Raw genomic sequence first — 27,383 nt, 5'->3', positions numbered from 1 at the left:
GAATTATTATTATTATTATTATTATTATTACTATTATTGTGTTTTGACAAAAGCAGCAATTCGACATTCATATATGTGCATGTGTACCTATTGGATGATAGCTCAATACATGTCTGGGTATTGTGAGACTTAGAACATTTTGGTGTGTGTATTTTCTGTTGGTTAGTCAAATCTGGCAGGACATCTGGTGCTTTCCACACGGTTGAGACTGGTAAATTGTGGGGGGAAATCCAGGCTAGCTGTGTAGTCATCACAGCTTAACTCAACACCTGCTACTGAAGGCGTTAGTCTACATCTTTACTCATTTGAACATAATTTGAATGTTGCCCCCCCCCCCCAATGTACATCGTTTAGATATGGCAGATCACTCTTCAGCATTACTCCTGTTCATATCAGCACAATGTTTCCCAACTGCGTTGTTGCGATGGCCATTTCCTTCAATTACATTCTTCCTTCAGTATTCAGAGGGTGAACGATCATTAAAACTACATTTCTCAAAGAACTGGAATTACAGGCCTGGGTTGTTGCACAGAAATAGGAATTGGCCTGAACGAGCCACGATTGTTGAGATTTGGAGCGGGAGAGCTTGAAATAGGATTTAGGTGTGAGAAGCTGTGCTAGCCAAGAAACGCCAAGTGTGGCTATTTGTCTAAAAGCACGTGCGATTGCTTGTTTTCAGGTATGTAATTACTTATTACATGGTTATCAAGCAGCGATGCCGCTGTACGTCAGAATAACAATTAAATTCAACGAGAGTTATTGACCTAATCTTCCTCTCTATCTGCGTCTTCCCTCTGATAGTTCAGAGAAATTATAAAAAAAAAGACCACCGATCATTGTATAAAGAGTCAAGAATTTAGGTCACAGGATTCACGCAGCTGACGTTCACATCATCTTAGCCAGAACGGGAAGTCAAAACGAAGCCTGCACATGTGCAAGTTTACTTTCCGTAACGACCTTATGCGCATAACTCCGCTTGTCCTGTAGTAACCCCCGGCTCCGGCGGCGTATCTGCATCGTGGGCGTGTGTGTGTGTGTGTGTGTGTGCGTGTGCGCGCGTGCCGTGTCCGCGTTCCTCGACGCCGCGCCCCCTGAACATGTTTGGGTTGCGTGGCCTTTTACGGTGGACGGGCTCCGTGGTGTGAGCGATTTCAGCCAATCAGCACCGCGCTGTCTCGGCGGGTGGGGCAGCGTGTGTGCGTGCGCGCGTGTATTTGTGTACGTGTGCGCGCGTGCGCGTAGGAAGGCGGCCGGGCGGGGTTTCGGAGGCGGGTCTTGTGTTCAAGCCGGCCGGGGGTTTGAAAATGAATGATACGCATTACAGTTGTAGACCGGGTGGGGAGCGAGGCAGCTATCGTGTCCCAGTTTTGCGACAGAACTCACATTACTGAGGCGGAGGGGACTACCGGAGGAAACCTGCTGAAGCGCAGTGGGCTGTAGCAACCCGGAGAGAGTGTGCATTCGACGATGCGATGTGAGTATTAAAAGTCAAATGGTGACGTTCAAACGAAGCTAGGTGAACATTTCCCCCCCGCTTTTGGGACTCCTCATCTGCCCTTTCTCACTTGGGCGTATCGCTCCTAACAAGGAAGCAGCTTTTTTTTATTGGGGGGGGGTGACTGATGATAATCATTCGGAAATACCGAGCTTAAAAACACGGCTGGACACGTTTCAAGTGTAATAGTTTGACATTTTAATAGACGTGACTCCTGTCGTGTTTCTGATGCGGGTGTGATTCTTGTCGACTTACTCCGTTACTTATGCAAAATTCAGCAGAGCTATTTTTTTTTTTTGGGGAACACGTTAAACGCATCAGTTTTAATAATGTGCAGCGTGCAGAACAGACAGGTTTAGCTTCTACAGTGTGCCACCCCATCATCTATTCTAAGACATGTGGAGAGCTGGGCCAACCAGAGTGGATCCTAACCACAGATCTGTATTGAGGTGTCATTTGCTTAAACGGAGGTGAAGGGACGTTTTTTTTCTTCCTTCACGTAACCAAGGTCTGTAGTTAAACACTATCTACAGGGAATAGTGATGTATATGAGGTAGCAAAGCCTGAAAGCTCTGTGGTATATTGCACGACTTCAGTTTTGGCAGAGGAAGAGGATTCATTAATGGAAAATTCATTCATTTCAGTTGTGTGTGTGTGTGTGTGTGTGTGTGTGTGTGTGTGTGTGTGTGTGTGTGTGTGTGTGTGTGTGTGTGTTTAATAGCAGCCATAAAACAGGTTCAAGCAGCTGTCTGGGCTGGTTGCATCCTGGTATGGATGAAGAGAAAAGACTTGGAGGGGGGAGGGGAGGAGTGATACTCCTTTTTACATGGGATTAGCCCAGCTGTAGTTTTGTGCTATTTAAATCTGGGGTCAGACAGTATTGTGTTGAGAAAAGGGAAGGGAAGGCCCACGTACAGTTTGGGGCAGATGCATAGTGCGGTGGGTATGGGTGACAGATGACTTATCGAAAAGACACTTTGGGAAGTTGGAACACACCGCCAAGGATTTCTCCTCCTTTCTTATGTGATGATGTCATCTATAAGATTGTGATATCATTTTTACAATGACTGCATTTGTTGTTTTTTTTTGTTGTTGATGGATTTTAAAAATTGATTATGTGAACACAGTGACTAGTTGCTGTCTTGATGTCAGAGTGTGCGCAGTACTAAATCCATCAGCCAGTAATTCTGAGCAAACGCTGTGTTGGCTCATCACTTCATGTAAGTCAGCAGGCAGGCAAGAAAGGATGGAAATAACCGTCCTGTTTTCTGGGCAGGAAGGATTATTAATAAAGTGCTCCCTAGAGACATGATTGTGGTTTTTGGTTGCCCCCCCCTTTTTTTTTAAAAAATAAGTGCAGACCCAAAATCCATAAATATCCTTCTTAGACTATTCTATCAGTATCAGTATCAGTTGATTTAACGACCATACCAAATTGAACAGGACGTAGTACTGGTTAAAAAGTGGCAGCAGACGGAAGATCGTCCGAATGCGGGATTCTACTGTAAACTGTCATTTTGGGTCAATACAACGGCTAAATGGCATATAACCCTTCAGGTGAAAATAGATATGATGCTTAGAAGAGGGAAATATGTGAAGGAGAGAGAGAAAAATGAGGCATGTGAGAAACGGAGGTTGTCATTAAGGCTTATTTCTTGCTTCTGGGCTGCCTCTGAAAGGTAGCTTTCATATATCAAGGGGGGAAAAATGTGCTTATCTCTTCTTATCTGTGGATGTTTGAGTAACTGAGCCTTTTCTTAGGGCGAGTAACCACACACATACATTCCTCAACTCCCTATGCTGGTTGACCGAAACACATAACCACCACTTTGTACATAGGGCCCTTTAGGAAATGGGGTTTATTCAAAAAAACCCTCCCCAACATCAGTCCAGTCCATCACAGGCCTACCCCTCCTTCTCCTCTTCCCATCCTCATGGGAGTGCACATAACACGACATCCAGCCATCCTGCGTAAGGTATGGAGACAGCTGTGCATGTGTCCTTGAGGAATATCCAGCTGTTGTGTGTGTGTGTGTGTGTGTGTGTGTGTGTGTGTGAAATAGCAGCTTTGAATGAATGCATCTTAGAAGCATTGAGTCCATTTCCAGCCATCTGCCCTCCTAGCTGAAAATCACTTTGCCTACACCCTCTTTTGATAAATGTTATCCTGCCGTGAGAGGTTTTTGAGTACGGCTGTTGAGCTCGACAACAATATTTTTTTTGAGCGGCTCGACCCCCGTAGTCTACGTTTTGTTTCCTATTAGCGCTACCCGATTGTTGTGACTGGTGGGCGATGATAGGCTACCATTACAATGGGCAGACAAGGCCGCTAGTATGTGTTTTCAGCCCCCTTAGATAAACAGTCCTTCAGCAGCCAAGGCCTGTGTTTTTACTAAACTACTTAAACAGATGCCGACCGAGGCTGTGGTGAAGTGGAGGAGGGAGTGGACCGAGGGTTGGCAGTTTGACGGTGGTGGTGGTTTGTTGTTCTGGCGAGATGACATCTTTCCTTTGGTGGCATAATAACCAAATGGAGAAGTGGATTCTGTTATGTGTCTCTCTTTCCATCTCCGTTCCCATTTTCCTTCCTGGAAGTGGTCCACGCAACAGACTGATTAACGCACTGGTGGAGCCATTGAATTTCACTGACCAGGGGAGAGGGTGGGCTAAAGAGGAAGCCGAAACCAGGACATCTTGTGTAACCTCTGCTGTCCCATTTGGCCTCAATTGTCCAGCAAGGATTTATCACTAAAGATGAGTTTTGTAATCAGACTTGACTTCATAGTTTATGTGACTCTCAATGGATTCTGAAACAGCTGACACTAATAAACACAGTACAATATGTTGGGGTTTTTTCTTTTAGTCCCTTAATTGCAGCAAGACTATGGGCCTCATTCATAAATTGTATGTACAAATTTGTTCTTGCACATCCATAGAATTCTTTTAGCTCTCAAGATTGTCTGACAGTCAGAAGCAAAGCCTGATGGTTATTTATAAACTCTAAGGTCTACCTTATGCAATGAGCCATCACCCAGGCTTGCAAAGACATCAGTGTTAGCCAATTGGTGTCTAAATTCAGGGGTTACCCAGGTTCTATACTGACCTCTGAGACAAACTTCAGGGCTAAGGGGCTTCCGGGTGGCGTGGCGTGGCCGTTGCCAGCCAGCATAGGGATCATCGGTTCGAATCCCCGTGTTACCTCTGGCTTGGTTGGGCATCCCTGCAGACACGTCTGCAGGCGCGAAGCCAGATGTGGGTATGTGTCTTGGTCGCGGCACTAGCACCTCCTCTGGTCAGTCAGGGCGTCTGTTCGGGGGCAGGGGGGAGAGGGAACTGGGGGGAATGACGTGATCCTCCCACGTGCTATGTGCCCCTGGCGAAACTCCTCACTGTCAGGTGAAAGGAAGCAGCTGGCGACTCCACATGTATCGGAGGAGGCATGTGGTAGTCTGCAGCCCTCCCTGGATCAGCAGAGGGGGTGGAGTAGCGACTGGGATGGCTCGGAAGAGTGGGCTAATTGGGCGGATAACCCCCCCCCCCCAAAATAAAAAACAAAAAACAAACTTCAGGGCTAAAAATCATTGGTGCCAGCCTGCCCTTCATTCAGGACTTATACATCTCCACGCTCAGGAAACGGGCAGGCAACATCACTGAAGACCCCTCACACCCTGGTCAAAACCTGTTCCAACTCCTCCCCTCTGGAAGTCGCTACAGACCACTGTACCCCAAAACAACCAGATATAAAAACAATTTCTTTCTGTGGCCTGTCATTCAAATGAACACTTAACGCTGTCAAATAAATCCAGCCATTTTGTATGTACTGTACTGCACATTGTACGTATGCTGGTACACTCTGCCATGTCCATCTACCTCAGGCATGTAAGTAAGTAACCTGCTAACATCTATTTCAGCATCTCTGATATATTCTCTGCACCACTGCACTTTATCACCCCTTATTTCGCCAGTTTATAGTCAATCCTTGTGTATATATATCTGAAGATTGTAGTGTTGTCAGTCTATGTTAAGTACACTGAGAGAGAGAGTCACGAAACCGGAGTCGAGTTCCATGTTTGTGGCGGCACGGTGGCCCAGTGGTTAGCACTGTTGCCTCACAGCAACAAGGTCCTGGGTTTGAACCCCAGGCTATCACGGGTCCTCTCTGTGTGGAGTTTGCATGTTCTCCCCGTCTCTGCATGGGTCTCCTCCAGGTTCTCTGGTTTCCTCCCACCATCCAAAAAAAAAAAAAAAAAATTCCATGATTATGCAAATTTACACGGCCAGTAAACATGATTCTAAAAAATTCCCTGGATGTGTAAGAACAAATTTGTACCTACGTACGAATAATTGATGAATGAGGCCCAGTGTCACCCACAGAAAGACGTGGCACATTGCCAATGAGGTTATACCTCATCACTAATAATTGCATTATGTTACCACACTACAGTGTTTTGTCAACACGTAACCTGTGATTTAGAGGACGGTATCGACTCTCTGGCTCATGGAGTGTGTGTCTGTGTGTGTGCTTGTTGGTTACAGTCCCTTCAACTTGCGTTCACAGACTATAGGTGTCAGTTGGCATCATTGCCAGCACTGTAGAAAGAAACTGAGAAAGTTGAGTGGAAAAAAACCCCATCATATATACATTAAATGGTCAAGTCAATTTTATTTGTATAAGCCCAATATCACAAATTTCAAATTTGCCTCAGTGAGCTTTACAGCGACACAACATCCTGTCCTTTGACCCTCGCATCGAATAAGGAACAACTCCCTTAAAAAAAAACCTTTAACAGGGAGAAAAAGTAGGAAGAAACCTCAGGGAGAGCAACAGAGGAGGGATCTCTCCCCTAAGACGGACAACGTGCAATGGATGTTGTGTTTGCACAGTGTTAAGCTCCGGTACTTGTATTAGCTCCTCTGTTATTGAGCTTAACCATCATAAAATAGCAAAACACAGATAACCATGGAGCCATAGTTATTCTCAACTACCTCTGTTAGAAAAAATTCAAACGGAAACACTGGTGTGTGATATTTTTCCATGGTCTGACCCTGTGACATGGAGCCATCGACACTTTGGTACCAGTCCTGTGAGCATTATCGCCTGTTGGCAGTCACATGGTGGTGACACCATTACTGTTGGGCAGACTGGTCAAGTGATCAGGTGCTTCAGTAAGGGTGACCATTGCTCCTTATGCCTCCATGGATACACGGCATATTCCCAAACCCTGTCTGGCACTGTGTTCACCATGTCCTTTTGATACCACACCAAGTTAGAATCCTTGCAAGCACTTGGTAGATACAGGCCATTTTTAAACTGTGAGAGTTGTTCAACTTCACAGTGACCGAGGGTGAGTCCACTGCCATGTCTGGTGCCGTGGTGATGGAGCCTCCCAGAGACAGCGACTTCCTGCAGTCATCCTGCGGCCCCGAAGATGGTGCGGCCTCCCTCGACGATGTCGCCATCGACGCAGCAAAGTATGCATGCATGGACAAACACACACACATCAGAAGCAGCATGCATGTAGACTCACCTCAGCCACAATGACTTGGGTCTTAGGCCATTACAAAGTGTACTATCAGGGTTCAGAGGAGAGACCTATGTTTCTGCTGTTCATCATTTTGTTTTATTCAGAATTCTTGATATTGTAAAATAAGGCTGGGCAATAATTCCGTATAATCATTTGTCTTCTTTCAATCGAGATGAAATTTGGACATTTTTTTTTATCACGATACACAATTTGGTTATCAAAACTGATAATGAGAATCTGTTACCTAAAATTTCTCACAAAATGAGGTCTGATCTATTTTAGGGAGACCCCCTTGAAAACGAGATGGTACATCTCAAAGGGCTTATCCTAATGAATAAATTTTGACCATCTGAAAGCTAGTTTTGGTTTGATATTATACTTTACATTGCCAAACAATGTCCCATAAGGATGCACCTCAGTTGGACTCTTAAACGTGGTATTTTTGCATATGTAAGCTAATATTGTGATAGAGATCAATCGTGTAATATATTCCATGATTATCATGATATCACTTAGCTCTATTGTAAAAATGTCTTGGGGAGGGGGGGTATCCTTGAAAGGAAAAAAATAAATGTTAGTGGGCTCTCAAATATTTAACATAATGATTAGTCAGACATGCATGCACGTTTTGGAGGCAAGCGGTTTACTTGGACCAGAGAGCAGTAGCCCCCCCTAAGGGGGTTCAAGGGAAGGCTATTGTCATTTGTCTCTCAGGATGTGACACAATATAATAAGCTTCGGGATCCTCTGAACTCCTTGTGTGTGTGTGTGTGCATGTGTGTGTGTATGTGTGTGTGTGCGTGTGTGTTTTTCATGTCCTTCAGTGAGTCCTCGGGGGAGGAGTCGGAAAGGGAAGAGGAGACAGGGGCCAGTAATGACGAAACCACCGCCCAGCCTTCAGACATTCCCACTGAACAGCCCTCAAACACAGAGACAGGTAAGAGATGCATGCGTACGCACAGCCCCGGCCGGGTTCGTTTGATTTGAGCCACAACAAATAGTGGAAAGGGTGTTCTCAGCAGCTGCTGCTTTGCTGGAGCTCCCTCACAATAAGAGTCTAAACAACAAAAGGTGATGTAGCTTTTGGTTTGTGCTCAGTAGTTCCCGTGTTAAATTTGCACTGGATATGCATGTGGGAGAAGTGGCGCAAACCTGAATATACACTCGTTCCCTCTCTCTAAACACACAGTACATGCATTCGGCGAAAAACCACCTGTTGCAGGGATTTTCTTTTGAGAAGCTGGGGTTTTTGTTTCTGTTCTCTCTCTTCTGAACTTTTTTCCATAAGGAAGTGGGCTAAATGGAAGTGAGTGCGTTTCGTGTTCTTTGCCAGCATGAGCTAACTTCCCCTTCCTGTCGTCAGTCTCCATTGACTTAGGCCAGGAACATTCTGTCACATTCTTTCCACCCTCTGTCAATGGTACAACGAACCTGTTTACATTTTTATGTAAAACTAGTTCAGGGCTGCTCAGTTATGCCATCGGATCCCTTCTGTGAGCCGTCCAGGTAGGCTCTGGGAGTATTTTAGTTAATCGGGAGTACTTTACAGTGATCTTCTTACAGAAAATGTGGGAGGACCTCGCAGTCTAAATATGTTGCTGAATAAAACATGGTAGGCTTGTAAATTTGAAGTACAAATGGGGTGTCCTTTGCATAGTTGACCCTAAAATAATATTTACAAAAAAATAAGCATTTTGGGCGTCCGGGTGGCGTGGCGGTCTATTCCGTTGCCTACCAACATGGGGATCGCCAGTTCGAGTCCCCTTGTTACCTCCAGCTTGGTCGGGTGTCCCTACAGACACAATTGGCCGTGTCTGCGGTTGGGAAGGCGGATGTAGGTATGTGTCTTGGTCGCTGCACTAGCGCCTCCTCTGGTTGATCGGGACACCTGTTCAGGGGGGAGGGGGAACCGGAGGGAATAGCATGATCCTCCCACGCGCTACGGCCCCCTGGTGAAACTCCTCACTGTCAGGTGAAAAGAAGCAGCTGGCAACTCCACATGTGTTGAAGGAGGCATGTGGTAGTCTGCAGCCCTCCCCAGATCGGCAGAGGGGGTGGAGCAGCGACCAGGACAGCTCGGAAGAGTGAGGTAATTAGCAAAAAGTACAATTGGGGAGATAAGGGCGGGGAGAACATTTATCCGCGGCTCAGATAGATATCATGAAAACATAGTGTGGAGGGCTCCCCAGCCTATTGACCCACTGCTTCCATGTGCCATAGACGATGGGCTCGTGTATTTTAGTTATAGTATTTTAGTTATAGTTATAGGTTAGTTATTCAGATTCATCAGGAAAATATCATATTTGCATGTGCACAAACACAAAACATTGTATATGCATGTAGGGCAGCAACAGTCAACCCACCTGCTGTAGGCTCATGCCACCATGCATTATTGCCTCTCTTTGTTTTACTGGCTTCTCACAGCCTCGAAGATAAACATCACATGGAAGAGGTGCTCGGTCTTATCTGAGAAACGCTTTATTGACTGGTTAAATATTAAAAGATATTAGCCTTATCTTTTATTGTATCTCAATATACCTTTTGCTGGGTCACTGAAACGGTTTGGATATATCTGTGTGATAAATTAAACTCCCTGTTCCTAAATAAACATGGTTTCAAAGCTATAGTTTCATGGTCTTTGCAGCAAGAACAACTGTACAGTTAGTATTGTAAAAATAACATCCAGAAAATCTATGTCATCAGACCGTCAGTTATGAGGAAACGTGGTTCAGTTATTTATTTATTTATTCTTATTTTTTATTTTTTCCTCCTTTTTCTCCCTAATTGTACTTGGCCAATTACCCTATTTTCTGAGCCGTCCCGGCCGCCGCTCCACCCCCTCTGCTGATCTGGGGAGGGCTGCAGACTACCACATGCCTCCTCCGATACATGTGGAGTCGCCAGCCGCTTCTTTTCACCTGACAGTAAGGAGTTTCACCATGGGGACGTAGTGCATGGGAAGATCACGCTATTCCCTCCGGTTCCCCCTCCCTCCTGAACAGGTGCCCCGACCGACCAGAGGAGGTGCTAGTGCTGCGACCAGGACACATACCCACATCCGGCTTCCCACCTGCGGACACGGCCAATTGTGTCTGTGGGGTCGCCCGACAAAACCGTAGGTAACACGGGCATTCGAACCGGCGATCCCTGTGTTGGTAGGCAACGGAGTAGACCGCTACGCTACCCGGACGCCAGAGGTTCAGTTATTAATGTGACAAACACCAAGTGCAGGTTGCAGCTCACGTGGAGATTGAAGCAACAAAGAAAGTGTCTTCGTAGGTTTCAGCCCTCATGTCTTCTTGGATAAGAGATCTGGGCCAGGCAAGAGTCCGCAGCACCCCAGCAGCCTTAGAGACAAGGAAGGAGGGGACGACTGAATAAACAGATATGAAATGTTTCCGCTATCTCTAAATCTCTCTACAGGTCTCGGGTCATTGTTCAGGTTTCTCTAAGTCAGAAGGCAGCTCATATTGACTGTGGGCTGCAGCCGAGTATTATTTGACGCATTGATGTGTCCACGTCTGTCCACAAAACATCTGTTGGTTACCTTAGCAGGGGTCGGGCATGACGGTAAATGCAGTAATTGTCAGTTTTGCGGATTACCTCATGCATTCTGATTTTAAAGCACACAAAATGTACACAAACATTTGACTTCCTCTTTTCTGTCTCTATTTACTGTGTTGCTGTTATGAAATTATTTTTGCAGGCAACATTATTGGCGGTTAGGGGCGTCCGGGTAGCGTAGCGGTCTATTCCATTGCCTTCCAACATGGGGACCGCCAGTTTGAATCCCCGTGTTACCTCCGGCTTGGTCGGGCGTCCCTACAGACACAATTGGCCGTGTCTGCGGATGGAAAGCCGGATGTGGGTTTTGTGTCCTGGTCGCTGCGCTAGCGCCTCCTCTGGTCGGCCGGGGCACCAGTTCGGGGAGGAAGGGGAACTGGGGGGGGGGTAGCGTGATCCTCCCACACGCTACGTCCCCCTGGTGAAACTCCTCACTGTCAGGGGAAAAAAAGTGGCTGGCGACTCCACATGTATCGGAGGAGGCATGTGGTAGTCTGCAGCCCTCCCCGGATAGGCAGAGGGGGTGGAGCAGCGACTAGGGTGGCTTGGAAGAGTTAGGGGTAATTGGCCGGGTACAATTGGGGAGAAAAAAAAAGGGGGGGGCGAACATTTATTGGCGGTTGATATATTAAGACTGCAAATTAATCTATTCCCTTACCCATCCCACCTCTCTTCTCACCCCTCCTCTCCTTCCAGTGATTGCCCAGCGCCCACACTCCCTGATGTTGCCTCCAGCGATGGAGCCGGGCCTATGGACGTGCCAGGGAGATGGAGAGGTAAAGCTGAGGATGGGGGAGTCTGGCCTGGCTGCCGAGACCCCTTTGACAGTCAACCAGATGTTCACCTCAGCCGTGCAGCGCTTTGGCAGCTGCGTCGCTTTGAGCTGGAAGGAGGGTGAGCAGCAGAGGACCCTGGACTACAAAGGATACTACCAGGCCTGCCGCACGGCAGCAAAGAGCTTCCTCAAGGTAACCCCGTGTCGTGACCCGGGCACTCGGAGGAATGTTGTGTTCCCTACCCGTGCGAGTTTGATCGCGGGGTCATTTGTTTTTATTCGCGTTACTCGGGCGAGTTTGGCTGCAGGATCAAGTACGTGAACCCGCAAATTCTCTCCCGGAAAAGAGGAGAAGCGGAAGGACTACTTCCGTGTTTATTTCCGCCACTTGTTTCCGTCATCAATCATGACTGAAGTAACCACCACTGCTGCCTCGTACCCGTTGTGCAAGTCCCAGATACTTCGGAAAAGCAAATGCCGTCGTGTCTGGGGCCATACCGCCATCCCTGCAGCCATATGCTGTTGTGTCATGCAGCTCTGGGTGCCCACACACTGCGACGATCAGCTCGTCCTCTGTTTTCTTTTTCTTTTTTAAAATGTATTTCCGATTTTTCTCCCAATTTAGTGGCCAATCGATCCCTATTTTAATTCAAACACCCACCCTCGTACTGCATGCATTCGCCAACTGTGTCTCTCCGGCTGGCAGTCTCGAAGGAGACGCCTCCCCACTTTCGTGACAAGGCTAATCCAGGCCCAACCACTGCTTTTTCCGACACACACAGAGACGCAGTCATGTGACGAACACAAGCCGACTCTGCCGCCCTCGCGAAGACAGCGTTGCCAATTAATGCTGCTTCATCGAGTCCGGCCATAGTTGGATCTGACGAGACCGGGGCGCGAACCCCGGTCCCCAGTGGGCAACTGCATTGACACAAAGCCGATGCGTAGACCGCTACACCACCGCGGACCCCCATCCTCCGTTTTCTGACTCAAACAGAACGCCAGGACGTCAGTGGCGTTGGGAGAATCTCAACGCTGAGAGGCTTTCGCGACACGACGTCACGTGACTTTCTCGCTCAAGTTGAATATTTTCAACTATTCGCATCGACTTTATATGTAATCTCACCGTGCGAAAAAACTCGTTTGGTGTGAACACAACGTAAGAGAGTCCACGCATAACACACACAATGCTTGCTGGGTAATGTGGTGCTTCAGTGAAACTGATGTGTGAAATGTGTTGATACTTCAGACGTGTCAGGAGTTGCTTTCTGTTTGAGCTTATCAGCTTGTAGGTCTAATGAGGCTTTATCATCACCGAGTGCAGTAAAAACAAACCCTTGCCAGCTCAACATCTGCCAGTTCGAGACTTTAAAACATTCAGTCTTGCAGTATCGCCGAACTACAGAATACTCAGAGCAGTCGCACATTTCTGTCCACATCACTGCGACATACAAAACTTTATTTGCTAGAAACTTCTCAACCAAACCAAGGGCCCAAAGAAAAGAGGAAAAAAAGTCCTGTTGTGCCGACAGACTTACCCATTGTCACGCTTTTCTCTCAGCAACAGTTGTTCTCCGGTCTTGAAAAGGTCTCGAGACTTGCACTTCGGTTCAAACAGTCAGGTTCTGTTACCCTTGTTTATTTGCCCCAATTCAGTTGGTTTTAACCTTCTGACAGGTTCCCTTGTCACTGCGTGTGACCCAGTCCAGCAGGCCGAACAAAACGTTGACGTGCGCCAGACTCAAATGTCAGCCATGTAGGAGGGGTAGCTAGACAGCGGGGCAGCCCCGGACAAGCCTCAGCTGTGCATACAGAACAGGCGATTGTGTGTTATGAAATCCAGCACTTGCTGCCAGCGAGGGGACCGAAGGGCTGACTCGTGCTCGGCGTGGAACGTGCTTGTAGACACATGAACTGACAATATTCATCTGCCTGCAAAGGAAACAAACACACACACACACATGCGCACAAACTGCCCTGAACCAGATGGCTCACGTATACATCAGTAGTCATAGAGATGTGGCACCTAATCGGACCAGGAACCTGATAGCCCTCAGTTAGAGTAGGTTCTGAGCACATGATGCCGTGCTTCCGGTGTCAGATGATGGTGTAGCTCAGTGTGCAGTTACTTCCTCTCGTTCATGAAGGCGGCAAACCATTTTGACAGCGACGACATCGTATTTTCAACCACAGGTCCCGAGGTTCAGATATCGTGCCTTGTACTGGGTTTCTGTTTGCTATTAATGAGATGCTCTGCAAGATATTTAAAAGGCTCATGCGGGCTCCGACATGATGTAAACATCATAGAGGTTTGTGCTGTGACTAAGCTCACTCACACATTTTGCTTGATATAGCCTCCCATAGTAGTCCACCGCAGAGACAATGCCCTTTAAGCAATCCCTTGTGTAAGTGTATTTCTTGAAAGAGAACGTTTTGAGTTTCAGGAAAAAGGACGACATTTGAATACAGTGCTCTTCCTGATATCGTATTTTACCACCTGTGTCGGTTTATTTGTTTGTGCTGAAGGTGTCTGTGTTTGTGTTATTCCGCAGCTTGGTTTGCAGCGCTACCATGGTGTCGGCATCTTGGGCTTCAACTCGGCTGAGTGGTTCATCTCTGATATTGCTGCAATTTTGGCAGGGTGAGAATCTGCCCTCATCTCTCTGGAGTTGTGTAATTGTCTGTGATTAGCAGAACGTTTCCTGTTGGCGTCTGCCAAATCCATTGTGTGAGTGCTTTGGATTTACCTGGATTAAATTACAGAGGGATGTAGAATTCCAGCACCCGGGTAGCGTAGCGGTGTATTCTGTTGCCTACCAACACGGGGATCGCCAGTTCGAATCCCCATGTTACCTCTGGCTCGGTCGGGCGTCCCTACAGACACAATTGGCCGCGTCTGCGGGTGGGAAGCCGCATGTGGATATGTGTCCTGGTCGCTGCACTAGCACCTCCTCTGGTCAGTCGGGGCACCTATTTGGGGGGGGGACTGGGGGGAATAGCGTGATCCTTACACACGCTACATCCCCCTGGTGAAACTCCTCACTGTCAGATGAAAAGAAGCGGCTGGCGACTCCACATGTATCGGAGGAGGCATGTGGTAGCCTGCAGCCCTCCCCGGATTGGCAGAGGGGCGTGGAGCAGTGACTAGGACGGCTCGGAAGAGTGGGGTAATTGGCCAAGTACAATTGGGAGAAAAAGGGGGGGGGAAATAAAAAAAAAAAAAGAATTCCAATACCATGTCCAAAACATAAGATTTAGTAGACGAGTGTGTAATATCTACCATTCAGTGAGAGAATCTTCCGGTACAGTAACAGTGTACATACACATCATGGGTCACCCCAGTGGGGCACAGCTGCAGCTATAACATCGTATAGGTACTGTCCTTTATTCTTATTGTGTGAACTATAAGAGACCAACAGAGCGTGTCTCGAACCAAAACTATTAGTTCCCTATTTTAATCAATTACAGTGGAACAAACCGAAGAAGTTGACTCATTTATTCGAGAAGACCAGCTTTGCCCTCGAGTCACAGAACTTTGTCGGTTATGGCTAAACATTCATCATGTGTCATCAGCTGTAATACGTTGCTTTTCCCACACTGTCTGAATCCTCAGCTGTTAACTAGAGTTTGGAACGCTGGCAGCCCGAATGAGGCAGGTTCAGATCAGCACCATGGCTGGGGTGCCGACTTTGGGTACCTGCCTGGAGTGAGATTTTTATGCCGTGGGCGACTCCATGTGTATCAGCGGAGGCATGTGGTAGTCTGCAGCCCTCCCTGGATTGGCAGAGGGGGTGGGGCAGCGACCGGAATGGCTTGGAAGAATGGTGTAATTGGCTGGATGAAATTGGGGAGAAAAAGGGGGAAAAGAAAAAGAACACAAGAACCTATCCTGCTGCAGACACAGAGCCAATAAATGAACACACACACACACGGCCCAACCTACACATGACCACACTTACTCACTCAGCCAAATATACGCATAAACACTCATTCACACACACATACACACACACACACACCAGTAACGTGCTTAAATCTTTGCCTGGGTAGGCAGTGACCTGTCATCAATGTGGCATGTGTCAACCTTCAGTTAGCGCAGCACCCCGAGCTCATGTCACGCATGGAGAGGTGAAATATAGCCTCCATTAGTTAGGCTATAACTCAGCAAACATGCCTACTGCAAAGTCAGTCAGATGTGGTGCTATAATCAAGTCTAATCAATGGATACATCTAGCTTACAATGTGACAATGAAAGCATGTGTCACACGCTGTAAGCGTGAGAGTTGGCACCCCAGACGGGTCATTCCTACTCCGGTAGAAGCCTCTTAAGGTCTTCTCTGAGAGCTGCCATAAGATGACCATGTGCGGGTTAAATGGCTTATGGAACATGCTCCAGGCCTCTTCCCTGCTTAGTGCTGATGCATGGCACATGAAATTGTTTTATTGGTGTCTGAAACTTGTAAAATCTTTGTTCTGAGAAACGCCCGTAGCGCTTAATGCCGTTTTACTAGCGGAAGTTCCCTCCAGTTCCTACAGTGGAATTAATTGTCCACATTTTCTTTACCGTCACTCCCCTGTCACTTAAACTTATTTAAATAGCAGTCCCTTAACTTCATTTTATGTAGCTGTCATCAAATTTGTGAACTCATGGCACCCGGGTGGCGTGGCAGTCTATTCTGTTGCCTGCCAACACAGGGGTTGCCGGTTCGAATCCCTGTGTTACCTACAGCTTGGTTGGGCGTCCCTACAGACACAATTAGCTGTGTCTGCAGGTGGGAAGCCAGATGTGGGTATGTGTCCTGGTCGCTGCACTAGCGCCTCCTCTGGTCGGTTGGTCGGGGTGCCTATTTGGCGGGGATTGGGGGGAATAGCGTGATCCTCCCACGTGCTATGTCCCCCTGGCAAAACTCCTCACTGTCAGGTGGGTTGTTTTTTTTTTTGTGAACTCTTGGTTCCCATCAGCGTTCCAGACTTCTGTAAACACACAAGCAGTCATGTCTTACGGAGACCCCTCGCAACTGGACCACAAACCATTTTATTCAAGGAACGCTTCAGCCAGGGTTCTACATGTAATCTCATCACTTTGGTTTCCTTCTCTGTCTTCTTACAGTGGGTTTGCTGTGGGCATCTACACCACCAACTCACCCGAGGCATGCCAGTACGTAGCTGAGAACTGCAAGGCCAATATTATTGTGGTGGAGAATCACAAACAGCTGCAGAAGATCCTACAGGTAAGCTTCAGTGAAATATACAAGTGTAAGGGATATTACTTTTGCTGATCAGGGATTACATCAGGGCAGGAAAAAAAGCAAAGAGAAAATGGCTGTTTCCGAGTAGAAATGAATAGAAGTTTAAGTTTAAAAGTGTGGAATGCTTGGAAAAGAGAAATAACGTCATCGATAGAGGCCGAAGGAGGGATATAAACAATGCCCTTGTAGGAAGTCTTCCTTAGAGAAGACTTAAATAGATGGCTAGCATTAATGTTGTCCAGTCCCACAGCAGTCCCTCTTGCAGCAAAGTACCCACCCTTTTATTTCTTTATTTTTACCATTAATACCTGTTGAATTATAGGAATTAAGAAACTATTCTGAATTGTTTTCCTGCTGTGGGATGTTTCTGTCCTCAAAACATATGCACTCTGTTTGTTGAAAAAACTGCATAGGTTCAAGACAAACTGCCCCACCTAAAAGCCATTATCCAGTACAAAGATGCACTTAAAGAGAAGAGACCAAATCTGTACACGGTAAGAGCTGGTTCTGTCTTCACCCGATTAGGACGTAGTGCTGGAACGAAAGAAAGCCTCTGGATTGTCTGGCTACGTGTCAGTTCTTTGTGTGCATTTTAAGGAAACAAAGCTTCTCTATGAATAAAATAACTCTGGTAAGTTATTTGCATAATGGTGTAATATGAACTGTCTGTAATCTTATTTTATAATCAGTTAAGAAGTTTTTTTTTTAAATTTTCTATGCAATTTTTTTTTTCGTCTTCTGCAGTGGGCAGAGTTTATGGAGCTTGGACGCGATGAGCCAGATGCTCCCCTTGATGAAATCATCTCCAGCCAGAAGCCCAACCAGTGCTGCACGCTCATCTACACCTCAGGGACCACAGGCCAGCCCAAAGGAGTCATGCTTAGCCATGACAATGTAAGCTGCTTTTTGACATGAGCACATCTCGTTTTGTTTGATTCCTGACACCAGCGTTAGTATGTAGTCCAGCTAGCAGTCAACCACCGGAGGATAGTACAGTTGCAGATGCAGCTAAAGGAAATTCTCCAATTCGGGCTGTTGGATTGCAGCACAAATTGGCACGTTGCAGAGCGGGTCAAACTGAATGAGATATGCTGTCTTCTTGAGTCATGTTGAGACTTTGAAAAAATACCTAAATTTAAAAAAAAACGCCCTTATAGTTAAAAGCTCGTTAAAGGTAGAACGAGTAGGATTTGTCGGTTGCGGTTTGTAAACACAACATTCAAAGTTGGCCCCTCCTCCCCGGCTCAATGCCATCAGAAGGACACGCCCCCTGACCGCAGTTGCCAGAACACATCCCAGTGTACAGGCCAATGCCGCGTCACGAGCACTGAAGGAGAGGATGGGAATGAAGAGATTCACTCTCGTTTTGGAACGAGCTTTGTCCACTTGGCATTTCGCCTCATTATATTTGCGTCTTTCCGGCGCTGTGTTCACCATTATCGTAGCTTTGTCTTAGATGCATGCTTTATGATCTCAATCTGGCTTGCTACATTTTTATAGAGTCCCGCTACCCAAAGGTTAATGCCCGGAAATGTCCCGTATACAGCAAAATAAGAAAATACAGGCAGAGGACAGGGTCTCCATAGCTACAGACACCGCCACACTATAGTGGGTCATAAGTGATGATTAGAGGGGTTATTTTTATGAGTCTATACATTGATTTTTAGGAAAATCCTACTCGTTCTACCTTTTAAAGTATTAGACTGGTTAGACCGGCTGCCCCGTCTCTCTGGGACACGTTGTCTTGATAAATGTGGACTTTCTTCTATCTTTTCAGCGGTCCATCATGAAGCTGTCGAACCATGTCACGGAGGGCTCTGTTTTGCCCCTTGTGCAAATCCAAACTAACTTGTGTATATCCAAAATAACTTGGTTATAGTTATATGTGATTCTTTCTGCGTGGACTGTAAAAATGCGACACACTTCTTCTGTCCAGACCTTCCTTACAGACCTACGCGAGTGAGGTCGATGGAAGGGAAGGAGAACGGAGAGCTTACATGCAAAAGATCAACCCAAGTTCTCCCTCCCTTTTGCTTTCCAGCTGACGTGGACTGCATTTGCTACCAGCCGCCATGTGCGTCTGACAGATGCCACTCAGGCTCAAGAGTGTGTGGTCAGCTACCTGCCCCTCAGTCACATTGCTGCTCAGATGGTCGACATCTGGGTCACCATGAAGGTCGGAGGAGCTACTTACTTTGCCCAGCCGGATGCTCTCAAGGTGAGGCACGGTGCTTTTGTCTGTATGTAAAAGTTGTCAACATTTTGTATAGTTGTGCACTGAATACAAACACGTGGACACTTCAAACCAGTAGTTTGGGGCGTCCGGGTAGCGTGGCGGTCTATTCCGTTGCCTACCAACACGGGGATCGCCGGTTCGAATCCCCGTGTTACCTCCGGCTTGGTCGGGCGTCCCTACAGACATAGTTGGCCATGTCTGCAGGGGGGAAGCCGGAAGTGGGTATGTGTTCCGGTCGCTGCGCTAGCGCCTCCTCTGATCGGCCTGTTCGGGAAGGAGGATGAATTGGGGAGGGAATAGCGTGATCCTTCCATGTGCTACGTCCCCCTGGCGAAACTCCTCACCGTCAGGTGGAAAGAAGCAGCTGGCGACTCCACATGTATCAGAGGAGGCATGTGGTAGTCTGCAGCCCTCCCTGGATCGGCCGAGGGGGTGGAGCAGCAACCGGGATGGCTCGGAAGAGTGGGGGAAATTGGCCAAATACAGTTGGAAGAAAAAAGGGGGGGAAAAAAAACGGTAGTTTGATCTTTTACCACAAATGAATATCAGTTTAGTGTGTGTGGTACACTGGTGGGGTTATTAATCTGATAAATGAATTTCAAGTCCAGTCAGTTACAATGTGAACAACCACTTGGCCAAAAGCAACCTTTGTACTTTTTAATCATCTATTCATTACATCCACCATATGCTGTCATTTCACCGGACTCATATGTGTTTTTCAAATTTCAATCAATGAGTCAGTATTGCTCCAGGACCAGTTGTAATTGCCCCCCCCCCGCACCTCGTCATCTGATAAACACAAACCCAAGTGTGTAATCTAGTTAGCAGAGGCAGAACAGGAGAGGCTTTGGAGACTTGTCCCTTTTTAAAGGGATATAAGTCTGATGTACACTCGAATGAGCGAACATCAGACTGTTTCGGGTTTTCAAACGGTGTCCGAACCTCATCCGTGTGCCAGTGAATAGGCAAGCAACGTGTCACTTGTTTGAAAAATAGCTCGCCCTGGCTCTACTCTTGCAAAGTTTTGCACGCTTGCTCCACCTCCAACCGCCAGAATCGACGCTGACTTCCTTAACGTTTCCATTTCCCCCTCCAGTCAGCAGTAACTCCAGCCATCAATTCAAGGAAATGAAATGACTGAGGAAATGATTAAAACTTGAGATAATTACGTTGGTTATGAATCAATAACTTGGACACGTGCTCATTTGTAGAGAGAAAAATCACAAACCATGCCACAATCTCATCCCTTCCTCACGTTGGCAGTGTCACTCGTAGTATATCCGGACAATATTTCGCACTCCGCCCGCTGGAGTTCGCTCACTCACTGTATGTCGGAAAGACTTGTTAGAAGATTGATGTTTGTGAGTTTTACATCCTTTCCAAAGTTTTCAGTTTTCACGAGCATCTTACGCTCCTCTCACTCACTCACACACTCAGTTCAGTTTACTTCTCTGCTCTCCACTTCAGCTACAAACTGCATGTTGTTGCATTTGTAACCACAACGGGCTACGATAACGGTATTGTGTCTCTTCATAGGGCTCTCTGGTTAACACCTTGAAGGAGGTGCGTCCCACAGCCTTTATGGGTGTGCCCCGTGTCTGGGAGAAGATGCAGGAAAAGATGAAGTCTGTCGGGGCCAAGTCCTCCACCCTCCGCAGAAAGGTGGCTGCCTGGGCCAAAGATGTGGGTCTGCAGACCAACCTCGGCAAGATGAACCAGTACGTTCAAGCAGTCTCATCGTGTGGGGTTGGGGTCCTTATTACCACGCGTTATACTGCCATTGCCCTACTCACAAATCTAGTGTTAACCCAAGACTATTTCACACAACCACAGCTACCATTGCCTTTTTTTTTTCTTTTTTAGTTTTTAGTTTTGCGTTCAACTTTCTTGGTTTACAAGCTGCCTGTCATCATGGAAGGGAGAAAATTGGAATTACTTCACCACATCTGTATTGTTTACCCAATTCAGTCTTTGTTGGAGACTTGACATTAGTCAGCCTATTGCAGAAACATCGACTCGTGGTAAACGGTCACTCAAACCCTTTTTCTCTCCCGTCAGAAACGCAGCAATTGGGCGCTCCCCACTGAACTACCGTGTGGCCAAGAAGCTGGTGTTCAAAAAGGTGCGTAAGGCCCTAGGCCTGGACCGCTGCAACAAATGCTACACGGGTGCCGCTCCCATCACCAAAGACACCTTGGAGTTCTTCCTCAGCCTGGATATCCCCGTGTATGAGCTGTACGGCATGAGCGAGAGCACTGGACCTCACACCATCTCCCTGCCCGATGCCTTCAGGCTGACCAGGTGTCTCCTTCTCTCTCTGTATCGCTCTGTATTTCTCTCTGTTATCTCCCCCTCACTCTGGCTCACCACATTTCATATAGCTTGCTGGACATAATTGAGACGATGTCCACTGTTACCCAAGACTGGGTGAAAGAATGTCAATGCAAAAACGGCAACATTGTCTTTTGGTTCTCGTTCTTTTTCCCCACTTTCATGGACTTGGTATTCAAAATAAAGTACAAGACCTGTGAATTGGCAAACAACTCGGGTCAAGGCACACACATATTTACACACTGTGTAATATGTGACTGCAAAGAGGAGCCACTGTTGGGAGCAAATTATGTATGCTTTGAGAGTGCTTTTAGCTTTATTTGTTTTCTTGGATTTTATTCGACTTTATCTTTGGAGAAAAAAATAAATCCGAGGGACCTTTTATGGAACCTACCTACCTAAGGTTCACCAGCACACGATCCAAAAAAAAATAAAATTGAAGAGTTAAGAAAAATGGTTTTGAATATATATTTTTATCTGCAAGTACTTACATTGTTCCCCCCCCCCCCTGCAGCTGCGGAAAGGAGATCCCCGGGTGCAAGACAAAGCTGCATAATCCTGACGAGGAGGGCAACGGGGAGATCTGTTTCTGGGGTCGCCATGTCTTCATGGGCTACCTTAACATGGCCGACAAGACAGACGAGGCTCTAGATGCAGAGGGCTGGCTTCACTCGGGTGACCTGGGCAAGCACGACGAGAATGGTTTCCTCTTTATTACTGGACGCATCAAAGGTAGGCAAATAAGCATGCACGCATCGGAAGGATGACTGTTTTTCCCCTTGCAGCTCCAACTAGTGGCGCTACAGCACCATCCAAATTGTTAAACTTAAAATGTTTGGGGAACACCAACACCCAAGTAGACATACATGCTCCTCGTTATGTTTTCTCTCATATCACCTCCAATCATCCTTGACAATGCCGAGTCCTTTCAAGATGAATCAGCTCAAATGACTCAGCTGGTCCCAGAGAGCAACTCAACCAAGTCAGCTGCAAGTCTATGAGGATGCCTGACTTAGAGTGTGTGTGTGTCTTTGTGTGGTTGCAGAGCTCATCATCACAGCGGGAGGAGAGAACATCCCTCCTGTTCCCATTGAAGACGCCGTGAAGGAGGCCGTGCCGCTAATCAGCAATGCCATGCTTATCGGCGACAAGAGGAAGTTCCTCTCCATGCTACTTACCATGAAGGTGAGGCTTAACAATCAAGACCTGGCGTAGAACTTCGCCTCTGAACTCCCCTGTGGAAGAAGGCAAACGAAAAGGAAGTCAAAAGTGTATCAGTCGTGACTTTGTAACAATCCCCAACCAATTACCCCTCTGGTAAACTCTGCTCTGGTCATGGTGGAGCTCTCCAGAAAACACAACACCCTCTTAGTAAGCCATATGTTCAAAGAGAGGATGTTATGCAATGTGATAAGAGGGAGAGTACGCCAAAGGCCCTTATCATATGAACTTGAACGATAAAGATGTCTGACAGAAATGGCAGTAACCTCTTTTTACTGATGTAGGATCGCAAAAATAGTTTTAAAAACTATTTGCTGTTAACATTTGGTCTTATCTGATCGCAGAGAGAGGTTAAAAGTCGATCTTGATAGATAACTGACGAACAGTAGTGAAGAACAGCGCTGGCTCCCAATCTTGTCATGCTAGAGTCTGCCACCTTGTGGACGATCTGGCATACGACAAGACATTGGTAGTAGAAGACGATCCACGGTTCAAAATGAATGCCTCTTGACATAGATTATTTTCCAGATGCATTTTTAAAATAGGGAAGAAACAAGTTTGAGAATTGAATTATTCATAATAGACAATCAAATTTCTCTTTGTGTGTGTGTGTGTGTGTGTGTGTGTGTGTGTGTGTGTGTGTAGTGCATGGTAAATGCAGACACGGGCGACCCAGAGGATGAGTTGACTCCCGAGGCGGTGGAGCTGTGCAGGAAGTTAGGCAGCAATGCCACATGCGTCTCTGAGATCTCAGGTGGCGGCGACCGGGCCGTCCACGCGGCCATCCAGGAGGGAATCAACCGAGTCAACGAGAGCGCCACCTCCAATGCCCAGCGCATCCAAAAATGGATTGTTCTAGACCGGGACTTTTCCATCGGCGGAGGAGAGCTGGGTGAGAAGGATGGGATGGGGCGGTGGATAGAATTCTAGCGCTAAACAACATCGCTGAAACCTCTGAATTTGTCAGAACTGAACAGTGCAATTTAGGATTATTGGCATTATACGACTGTTGCAGTTAGGATTCATTTGGGATATTCTACACAGGTGGCGTTTTGCAGATGACAATTTAGATACTGCCATCAGGTCCACGCTACAAAGTCCCACTGGCCCAGAAAAACATCTACACAAATCTTTTATTCCCTCTGCGATCATCACTGTGAACAGATTAAAATAGGCACTGACCTCTGACCTGTTGAACAATGTTCTTATCAGCAGTAGATTTAACAGTTTTAGTCCTATTCTACATGTGTGTGTGTGTGTGTGTGTGTGTGTGTGTGTGTGTGTGTGTGTGTGTGCATGCGTGTGTGTGTTTAAATGGGCAACGCTTCTTAGACATTCACCTAACACAATGGAAAAAGGGCAATGTCTTCCTGTTTCCCTTTCCTAGTTTTGATGAAGTCTTGAAGTTTTACTTATCGTTGGACTTCCCTGCCCTGAAGTAGCAAACGGATCCAATCTGGCACCTATAAAAAACAAAAGTGGTTATGAAAGGTCATTGGAAAAAATGTCGTGACACGTATAAGTATGCAACTGTGTGTTTAGTGGCAATATTTAAAAAGGCTCCAGCATCCCCGCGACCCGGATAAGAGGTTTGGATAATGGATGTATGGATGGAAAAATCTGCAAAAAGAAAGTGCAGGAAGGAATGGGGGGACTTGGGTCTTGTGATGGCTCATAAGTACTGACAAATGCTAACTGCCTGTACGTCTCTACCTCAGGCCCAACCATGAAGCTGAAGAGGCCGGTGGTTATGAAGATGTACAAGGAGCAAATTGAGAACTTCTACAAAGAGCTGGCGACCCCCAGCACCCCTGACAACCCTCTGCCTCCCAAATAGAGACATATACACGCCACGCCTGCCCGCAGAGGAGTTCAGGGAGCCACGACTGAAGACATGATGCAAACAGTACCGTCTCCTGACATTACATGCACATTCATAAACACACGCACAGAACACACTGTGCGCACACTTTCACAGCCACAATCGTATAACCAGCTACTCCCTGCAACTGTTTCTCTCCTGCAAGGATGTTTTGGTAGCTTTGTGCATTGTTTGTTGGGTTTCATTTACATTTGCGGGTCTTGGACAACAAGAAAACAAGGAACAGCCACAAAAAGCCATTGGAAAATTTCTGTGATTTTGAAAATATTACTGATAAGCTCGTTTCAACTATTTATTTATATTAATGTAAAAAAAAACATTAATATCCGATCGATGAAGTAGCCACTGCTGTAGGAAACGGCATTGTTTATTGTACTGTAATACTTGAGCGACAAAGAGAATCCAAAGTTTATAGGACATGATGGAGTTTACTGAATGATATGTCTGTTGAGTGCATTTACTCTTTATTTATTGTTTTCAGTTTGCCAAAGTTTTTCCTAGGGCCAAATATGCTTTGGATGTAAAGCAATTGTTCTGCAAAAAAAGTCTATATATATATTAAGATAGATGTAGGAAAAAAATAATTCACAGGTACAAGCCTGTTTCATGCATTACGCACTCATCAGCTGCCAAGTTGGCTATTATAATTATATTAAATTATACTATATTATTATTATTATAATTATAATTATCCATTAACTTATAATATATTATAGCCAACTTGGCAGCTGATGAGTACACAATGCACGAAACAGGCTTGTGCTGCTGTGAATTAGTTTTTTTCCTACATCTATCTTTATATATATATATATATATATATATATAAAAACCTGATATAAAATGTAGCTTTCATATCCAGTGTTGACTGGCCTATATGTGGATCTGGATGAGTTGAAGTAAAACAGGGAAAGTGATTTGATGAGCCAATGTGTCCTCGTCCTATTTAGTGTTGCTATTTAGTTCTTCGTCTTTCTGGTTTCAGAGTTTTGATGGAAAGTTTTGACTTTATGTTGTATTCCTGTCCGACTAGTCACCGAGGTTTGTTCTGGGCTTACGCGGATCCAAAATGGACGAAGATGATGAAATTCGCAGAGGCGAATTTAAGTGTAGATTGTCTCATCATGGTGAGCATTTAAAATACTTTCCTCGGACTGTGAAACCATATCATTCAAGCCATATATCTACATCGCAGTCGTGCTTTTTTTGTAAGCAACAGGGGAAAAAAAAGACATGTATGTATTCTGATATTGTGCGTGTTTACTTATTACTGCCTACACACATGCCTGGTCCAGTTGGAATATTTTATAACAATTCCTGTGTGTGTAGAATATGCTGTGATCTTGTGAAATATTGTAAATATGTTTTTTTGCCTACATTCAATTCTCTCTTGTGGTCCTTTGCTTATTTTTTATCGGATTCGGTTTTCTTTCAGGGAGAAGTGACACGTCATAGCCGTAGAACTGGCATGTGTCACTTTTTGTACTGACACACAATGAAGGCAGATCAGACATGGAAAGTGTGTAGAAGGTAGATTTGGGGGGGGTGGTAACGGCACATCTGCTTTAGAAAAGAGCTGCTACCATTGCTACACACACATAAAGTGAGGAGAAGAAGTAACTCAATGCTTTCCCCCCAAAACTGTCTCAAGACACGGAAGTGGCTGTTTGCAGCGAACTCAGATGGGCTTAAGACATTTCTCACGAAATGAACAAGGAAAATGGGGGCATTACCCCTTGTTATTACCATCCAGAGAATTTGTTCCAGTATGTGTAGCAGTGGCAATTGTAAATTGTCTGAGTTCAAACTGAAGACTGGTATGGCTTGCTCAAACTAGTCGAGGCTCAGGATAAATAGTACAAGAAAACTATATACCAGAGGGGAAATGATGTAATTTAAGCCTATCTGGAATGGTTTTGAAAAAGGAAATGACGGTGATACAAAACAGTATGTCAGGGTGGCCAAATTCTCTGCTTTGTGGAATTGAACATTGCTTCCTCTGAGTGGTTAATGCAGAACTAAAGTTTCAACACCTTTATGACCGCTTTCACTTCCTGCTCCAAGGAGGTCTAAGACAGTTTCTTATGGGACTTGGGGCTTGATCTCATTATAATGCTTAATGCACAGTGTATAATATCACAGCGCTTACATTTGTTCCATTCTTCATTTACATCATTTTGTAACATTTAACGAAGATGCATAATACATGCATGATAAGAAATTCTGCAAATACAAGTCTTACAAATCCATATGTGGCCGCACATTGCCCTGGACACAACATACTGGTTAAACCTGACCTTTGCAAGACTTAATTGTGAATAGTTCGTAAGTAGAAAAGTTCCTAAGTGTACCCGGGTGTAAGATGGAAATATTCACGTCGCTGCTGGGGGACGGCTGAGAAGGGCTGTTTGGATAACCAGCAGATTCCCAGAGCCTACAAATAACAATGTTTTCTGTATGTGTGGTCCAATTATAAAATAAAAGTTACATACCGTGATGTATGGAGTGCTACTGTCTCAGTGCAATTCTTATGCATTCCTTTGGTATAATCCATTTGAACTGTAGGGAAGTATTTAGTGCAGTGTCCATTCTGCCAGTGTATACCACAGCGCGTCAGCGAGTAATACACATTTTCCCACCGAGCACAGACAGAGTTCATGACTAGATCTACTCTTTGCTGTTGATGAATTTGACCAAGTGGTGTTAAGATCTCTCCTGACGTGAGATGTTGGTCTGGTTGAGATCCCACCTCCAGCTCCACACATACCCAGCCGGCCTTTTATCAGTTTTCTCCTAACTATTCCCCTATTTGTGACTTGATAAGACATTTTATGGTCTCAGAAATGAATGATCCAGATCACTGTTTGTTATAATAAAACCATAACGTACATCTTATACTATGACTGTAGTGCAATAAATGTAGTCTCCCACACAGGATAATACAATTATCCATGAGATTACGTGCAAATATACCAAGATTAAGAATAAACATACTATAAATATGCTTGATATTTCTCTCACGGCGCTGGTAGATGGAAAATGCAGGACATTGTGTCACAGCACAATATTTATTTTTGCCCCATGCCAATGAATGTCTCCACTAATAGC

General features: G+C 45.9%; 1 protein-coding gene across 1 annotated transcript; it reads left to right on the top strand.

Annotated features, from left to right (window-relative positions):
• Positions 1 to 1,332: 1,332 nt before the first annotated feature.
• acsbg2 (acyl-CoA synthetase bubblegum family member 2) lies at positions 1,333 to 26,772 on the top strand. The gene is made up of 15 exons (XM_056277783.1): positions 1,333 to 1,474; positions 6,832 to 6,967; positions 7,845 to 7,957; positions 11,281 to 11,552; positions 13,912 to 14,000; positions 16,470 to 16,590; positions 17,022 to 17,102; positions 17,353 to 17,502; positions 18,650 to 18,826; positions 20,381 to 20,562; positions 20,903 to 21,145; positions 21,690 to 21,907; positions 22,221 to 22,360; positions 23,042 to 23,288; positions 24,115 to 26,772. The coding sequence occupies exons 1-15, from the start codon at positions 1,468 to 1,470 to the stop codon at positions 24,231 to 24,233; spliced, it is 2,295 nt and encodes a 764-aa protein (XP_056133758.1). The 5' UTR covers positions 1,333 to 1,467; the 3' UTR covers positions 24,234 to 26,772.
• The last annotated feature ends 611 nt before the right edge of the window (positions 26,773 to 27,383 follow it).

This window comes from Lampris incognitus, chromosome 3 (genome assembly GCF_029633865.1).
Source record: "Lampris incognitus isolate fLamInc1 chromosome 3, fLamInc1.hap2, whole genome shotgun sequence".
Classification (NCBI taxonomy): Eukaryota; Metazoa; Chordata; class Actinopteri; order Lampriformes; family Lampridae; genus Lampris; species Lampris incognitus.
Note: the sequence above shows the minus strand (reverse complement) of the source record. Positions and strands in the feature narration are given on the sequence as shown.